The sequence below is a fragment of the Rutilus rutilus genome (assembly GCF_951802725.1).
Source record: "Rutilus rutilus genome assembly, chromosome: 1".
Taxonomy (NCBI): domain Eukaryota; kingdom Metazoa; phylum Chordata; class Actinopteri; order Cypriniformes; family Leuciscidae; genus Rutilus; species Rutilus rutilus.
In genome coordinates, this window is record NC_140209.1 from 45,384,148 (window position 1) to 45,391,416 (window position 7,269).

A 7,269-nucleotide genomic window follows, 5' to 3' on the forward strand; every position below is an offset into this window, starting at 1 on the left:
GAAACGGGCATGCGCAAAACAAGTGGGCGTGTTTTAAATATGATCCGCCCACATCGAGGAACTGCGCAGGGCAAAAGCGATCCTCTAACCGGGGGTAGACAGCTACTGTCCTGGGTAATTACATTTCGGCGTCACAAAAGACAAAACATTTCACTTCATTTCGTTTTAATTCAGGCCCGTAAATCCAGAAATAAGGATATTAACCGACACTGATCGGGTGTTGCGTGATTTCAAGAACTAGAATTAACCCACAAGAGCAAGAAATTACAAAAAAAACGAACAGAAGTTCACCGAAGTTTCTCAGTATTCATCATGGAGGAGAAGAAGGAGGAGAGCGAAGCGGAGATCCACGAACACGGACCCGAACACTGGTTCTCCAAATGGGAGCGCCAATGCCTGGCAGAGGCCGAAAGGGAAGAGCCGAACGAGGAGGCGGTGGACCAGAACCAGGAAAAACTCTGGCATCTCTTCCAGAATTCCGCTACGGCGGTGGCGCAACTTTATAAAGGTCTGTGGGCAGAGAAAGAGACCCTATCAGCGGCCCACAGACGTCCAGCAGCTCGACTAAAAACCTTTCACGTCTAGAAAAATCTCGTAAACTTGCTGTTTTTCGACCGAACCACACCTTTCGATCAAAAAACGCATAACTTACCGGTATCATTTGGCCTCTAACGTCATCAAAAGCAGCGTTTTGTGCTTATTTTTGAGCGTGTGGATGATAATTAGCTTTAGCCGCGCCGGTCTGGCTGTGTTTGACAGTTTGTTCGTTGTTATTATATTGGCCTTGCTATTGCTAACCGGCTAGCCTGAAAGCCGGCTATTTTGCCCTTTAATATGACATTTTCGTTACTTTCGGCTAAACTATCTGTATAGGAGTAACTGATTTTCATGCTTAACACATTAACGTTTAATAGTCTTAGAAAATCACACATTTTGGCAAAGCCCTGCCGGTTAGTGAGCTAGCTTGTGTCCTTTTGTGGCTGTGTTTCAAAACCTAGTGCACACAACTGGCTACCTTTGTGCAGCATGGGCACGTTAGAACACACTTATGTTGCCATTATATCCTCTCCAGGTTGGTGCTCACTAGGGTTTGACACACAGCCATTGTCTGGATTACACGAGGAGTATCTGAACTCGCTCTTAAAGGGATAGTTAGTTCACCCTAAAATGAAAACTCTTTACTAGCGGTTATATTGTTCCGAACCTCCATGAAGTTCTTTTTTTTTTTTTTTTTTTCATGTGAAACACAAAAAGAAACGTTAGGTACTTACAGGAACGGTCACCATTCGCTTCCATCGTTCTTTCAAAATCTGCTGAACTGATAGGTGCATCCTTTGCTTTATTTGGTTATTTAAAAAAAAAACAATAATGCTCAATATAAAATGGATATTTAGAATAAAAAATACTTGTATTATTTGTAAAAAAAAAAAAATTTTAAATGTTAGAATTTTTCAATGTAGAAAAGTATAAAATGGAAAGTGTGTTTTATTTTAGCAATAAATTAGCAATTGTTATGGTTAGGCACTTAAAGGGTTAGTTCACCCAAAAATGAAAATTAGCCCATAATTTACTCGCCCTCAAGCCGTTCTAGGTGTATGTGACTTTCTTCTTTCAGCCAAACACAATAGGAGTTATATTAAAAATGATCCTGGCTCTTCCCAGCTTTATAATGGGAGTGAATAGAACCTGGGTTTTTGAAGCCCTAAAAAGCGCATCCATCATATAAGTAGTCCATACGGCTCCAGGGGGTTAATAAAGGCCCTTTATTGTCTCTTTAAAAATAGCATGGACATGGTTTAATCCATTGCAAAACCAGCTGAATTTAGAAAACCATGACTTTCCCAGGCTTATAGTGTAAAGGTTAACGATAGGAATCCTGTCTGAATACTTTTCTGGACCTAATTTATTTGAGTAATCTCTGTTGTCTTTAAGGTCACATGAGCACCCCTGATTTATTCCTGTCTTGCAGATCGAGTCTGTCATCAGCAAGGACTGTCATTGTGGTCTCCGTTTCAGAACGCTGCAACAGCAGTGACTAATCTTTACAAAGGTATTAAAGATTTGAGTTTGCACATATCAAGTGCCCCCACACTGTTGTTTGTTGTATAAATTGCATAAATAATTAAATGAATGTAATCTGTTCAACAGAGAGTGTTGATGCACATAAGAGAAGCTTTGACTTAGGAATCCAGATTGGTCATCAGCGACGTAATAAAGATGTTTTGGCCTGGGTCAAAAAGCGAAGGAGAACTATACGAAGGGAAGATTTGATAAGTTTCCTTTGTGGTAAAGCGCCACCACCAAGGACTTCTAGAGCTGCCCCCAAACTGACTGTCCATTCTCCTAACCGACCACCTTCATCGGACTCTGTATCATCTGTAGAGAGTGATTTACAGCCCTTCTGTGAGGCCATAGCACTACATGGTAAATATGACTGCCCGATTACAGTTAAGATACAGCTGACTGAACATGATTACCATATGACATGTCTCAACATTTAGAGACTGTATATATAAGCGTTTCCCAACCGGGGTGCCTTCTGGCGAGAGCAGGGGTGCCATGTAAAAACTCCATCAAACATTTAAAAATAGCTAAAATGTGTTAAAAAAATAAAATAAATAATTTTACCATCAATCTCGGATCGTCGGAAGTCTCTAATAACAACAAATAATGCGCACAAATTTATAAAAATGCAAATCATACGTTTTCGGCGTTGAATTGCGGAGGTTGCGCTTGCGCGTGATTTTATTCCCGTGCCTCATTTATTTTATTGAAATGTGCGTCCACATTATAAATAAAGTCTTAAATTAACGTTAAGAGTTGTGAGAAAATGGGACGCGTGTGGGATCCACATATGCAGCAGTGACATCAGAATCAAATAACACTTCATTCATAAAAAGATGCCATTAAACAATTATTTGAAGTATATACTGTCTTTATGTTGTTTCTACATTAATTTGGAGATGAAATTACATTAAACTGAAATTATTACATAAAATATATTAAAAACAAGCTGTCTTGTGCAATTATAACAAAATTATCCCAATATAAAAACACAAATACACTGAGTGAGCAAACATTTAGGTGAGATATGCAATGGTAATTGAGCAATGTTTATATATGAATAAAAGCCTTAATTAAATGTCATCATGTAAAGTGATCTCTTCAGAAGAAATGAATGATTTCCTAGACTTTAAATGGATGGACAAAAAAACTTGATAATATAAAAAATATCTATATGACAGTAGGCCTATACGGCAGTTCTTCCCTGTGGTGTTGAAAATTGATACATTTCAAGGTATGGTATCAAAGTAGTATCGTGACAACACTAGTGTAGGGTGCCACACATTTTTAAACATTTTCAAAGGGTGCCTTGACTGAAAAAAGGTTGGGAAACACTGATATATGTGGTCAAAAATTTGTAAGCATTACTATTTTTAGTGTTTCTGAAAGAATGCTCATCAAGCCTGCATTTATTTGATCAAAAATACAGAAAAACAGTAACATTGTTAAATAATATTACAATTTAAAATAATGGTTTTCTTTTTTAATACACTTTAAAATGCAAAGCTGAATTTTCATCAGTCTTCAGTGTCACATGATCCTACAGAAATCATTCTAATATGATGATTTATTATCAATGTTGAAAACAGTTGTACTGCTTAATAGATATATTTTTAAAACCTGTGATACTTTATTTGAGGATTCTTTGAGTACAAAGTTTAAAAAGAACAGAATTGATTTAAAATAGAAATCTTTTGTAACAATATACACTACCATTCAAAAGTTTGGGGTCAGTAATTGTTTTTCTTTTTTGAAAGAAATGAATAGTTTTATTCAGCAAGGACTTGTTAAATTGATAAAAAGTGATAGTAGAAATATATTGTTAGAAAAGATTTCTATTTTGAATAAATGCTGTTCTTTTTAGAAAACATGAATAAAAATGTTTTTTTTTTATTCATCAATGAAAGATTAATGCCAGCATGTAAATTAGTATTTTATATATATTATTTATATATTTACATTCATGTTTTTGTCAAGTTGAGAAATCTTTGTGTAGGCTGTCAGACATGTAAAAGATCATTTTCTCCATTGACCCTCACATGGTTCAAGTACAAGGTTTGCATGAGTGTACATTCTGTAGTATTTTTAGAGGAAGATATCTGGTTGAAAGGACCTTAAGGTTTATTTTCAAGCACAGCGTGTCATACCTCTACAAACATTGCGTCACAGTAATAGACTAGAAACATGAAGTTGCCTTCACATTACCTTTACAGTTGTTACCATCTCTTATTTGGAGGTATTTAAAATGTATCATTATTATGGGTAGCAAATGTGGCATTGACATGTGGAAAAGGTGCATATGATGATGAATTAAATCTCATCTTTCTTTTCCAGGTCTAAGTGGAGCAATGGCCGGCATCAGTGTCCGCTCAAGCACTCCCGGCTCTCCGACTCACGTCAGCGGCAGCTCAAATGCAGGGCGCAGACGCAATGGACTGCACGATGTGGACTTGAACACTTTCATATCGGAGGAGATGGCCCTCCACCTTGGCAGCGCGGGCACCAGGAAGCGGACCTCGGTCCAGTGCGCCGACGTCATCACGGACTCCCCAACCCATAAACGCAACAGAATGCTCTGAGCTCAGTTCTTGTTCTGTATGCTTTGTGCTGCTTGAAATAAAAGCCACTTAATCCTCAACATTTGCGTTCCCTCGAAAGGAAACAAGGAGCGCAGTACACTTGCATATTCATACTGTGGAGGCTAGTCCATAACGCTCCATGCATGTTGACTCCTTTCTTTTTGCGCTTACCACAAAATGAATCTCATCAGTCAAGTGACCGCATCATGTTTTGAGTTGTATGATGCTGTAAGTATCCAGTTTTTTTGGAAACACATTAACTACAGGATTACAACATCTAATAGGCTGTTTTTACTTCACAGTACCTCCTAGTTGCGCTTAGTAGTGCCAAGCTAACGTTTTTTTAATTTTTTTTCTCAGATAATAATGTCTGCATCATCTCATTTCCCATCAGTATATTTTCAGTTTTTCTTTGCACTCACTGAATGGCAGTTCTGTTGTGATCATTTTAGAAACGTGCAACATTATTGGTCGTAATTGAAACTGCTGCTGATCTAAATGTTTGTGTGAACTTGAGATAGTTGCAATAATGATTTTGCACAAATGCATTCAGCCAGACCGTTTTTTTTTTTTTTTTTTTTTAGGAACCATATAGACATCAAAAGAAATGCAAGGGAAGCGAGGCTTATGATAAAATGATGCAATTGTTGACATTTTACATTTCAAGGCTGTTGTGATTTGGGTTAGGGGTTAGGTGAGTCTTTGTGCTATAAGAATGGCTGTCTCAGGAGAGGTATACTGAAGTAGAGAAAAACTGTGTCGTCTTGAAATTGAAGTGTCCTTTAAGTGCTTTTCAAATCCAGGCCAGAGGATTTGGAGAGCTGCACACGTGTACTGATGTATAGAAGTCAAGCTGGATACTGACCCTCTTAGAAGTAGAAATATATGTCAATATGAGTCCCTGGGCGATTAGAGTGTGTGCTCCTTTTCTCTCATATATCACCCTTCATCTAACAGTACGCATTCTCTTTTCCCCTTGTCTTTATTTCTTGATATAAGATGCTTTATGTAGAATGATCAATTAGTTGATATGATCCTCATGTTGACACTTCTAGATTAATGAGCATTTCAGAAGACGCTGGTGGTGGGGAATCATGATGTGGAGTGTGTGTTGTCAAACCCCAATCAAACTGCTTTATGCAGACATATTTAGTTGCAAATGTTTCAGAGAATTTGCTTTTTGTTTCTGTAATATGAGTATTGTCTATTTGGTTATTGATTTCATGATTAATTTGACAAGCATCTAACGTTGAGTGCTCTAAAAAAGTGATTATCATTGATTGAATTGACATGTAAGGCATTTAATTTATTTAAAGGTCAGAAAGTAAAGCTAACATTTTGTAAAAGTCAAGTTGGAAAGTAAAATAGTCTAGATTATCCAGAACATCATAATGAAACCACAGTTGCCATAATTTTTTTTTTTTTTTTTTAACTAGCAAAAGTTATAGGCTAAGTTATTAAAGTTACATTTGTATATTCACATCAAGTGTGTATGTTTTGTTTAACGAAAACAGAATGTGTCACCAAAATGAGCCTGATAACAGCAACTTCAATGATTAAAACAGTGATTCTTGTTTGTTCAGTAATTATATTGATCTTTAAATATCTATTGTCATAGCACTAGAATTTGCACATGTATGTAATGCATATTTGTGAGTTTTGCTAAACTGGTCAGGTGACAGCCAGAGGCACGAGTGATTGCAAAACCTTCCTGACAATCTAAACCTTTATTTGATGTAAACCTATCTATAACACATAGATGGAAAATATTTCAAATCACTGTGATTCTTGTGAGTTTTGTCATTGGCATGGGCTGTGTTTGTTGTGAAGTGCTTCAGTAACTGATGCTCAACTGCCCTCTTGTGGTAATTTATATTCTAACGCAGACAATAAGTCAACATATACTAGTTCAGGGGTCTGTCAGTCTGAATCGAATTTTTGTGAACAAAATGAAAATATGCACTAAACAAAAATACATTATTAAATGAACTTCAGCAAAAGCTAAAGTTCAGCTAAATGTTTCATTGTCATATTTTACTATTTTAAATGATTTTAATTATAAATAAAATATCTGTCTGATTCTTTATTTTAAAAAGTTTCTTTTAACTCCTTAACATGGGGTTGATATTAAGATATAATTTTCAAAAATGTCCATTCCATTTGTACACGAATTTCTACTGAATGAGAGCTTAAACATTTGCATTTGTAAACGTTATAACTTTATAAACTGCATTTGCACAAAACTCCAATCCTCAGAAAATAAATAGAAAACAACAACAGCATCTTCACTGTTTATTTGTTGGAATAAGAAGCGATTTTGCACCTTTTTTATAGAAAGTGTCATCTATTTTATTATGGTGTAACTTTGAGGAGTTAAACAGTCAAATAATGATAGAACTTCATTAATTAATATGAAAGCTGAAAATGCAGACAAAATACACATAAAAGCGACATATTCATTAATGCTTAAATTATAGTGTAATTTGACAGGACAATGTAATGTTCATGTTGACCTCTGTCTCAATAATTAATAAATAAGCCTTAATAATTTACATGGAAGTGAGAGGGTCATTATTTCAAAAATGTAATAAAATGATAATATTGTTCAGCCGTTTGAATGACACTG

General features: G+C 35.9%; 1 protein-coding gene across 1 annotated transcript; it reads left to right on the forward strand.

Annotated features, from left to right (window-relative positions):
• hapstr1a (HUWE1 associated protein modifying stress responses a) lies at window positions 1-6,125 on the forward strand. Its single transcript, XM_084435012.1, has 4 exons — window positions 1-508; window positions 1,970-2,050; window positions 2,149-2,424; window positions 4,399-6,125. The coding sequence occupies exons 1-4, from the start codon at window positions 313-315 to the stop codon at window positions 4,641-4,643; spliced, it is 798 nt and encodes a 265-aa protein (XP_084291138.1). The 5' UTR covers window positions 1-312; the 3' UTR covers window positions 4,644-6,125.
• The last annotated feature ends 1,144 nt before the right edge of the window (window positions 6,126-7,269 follow it).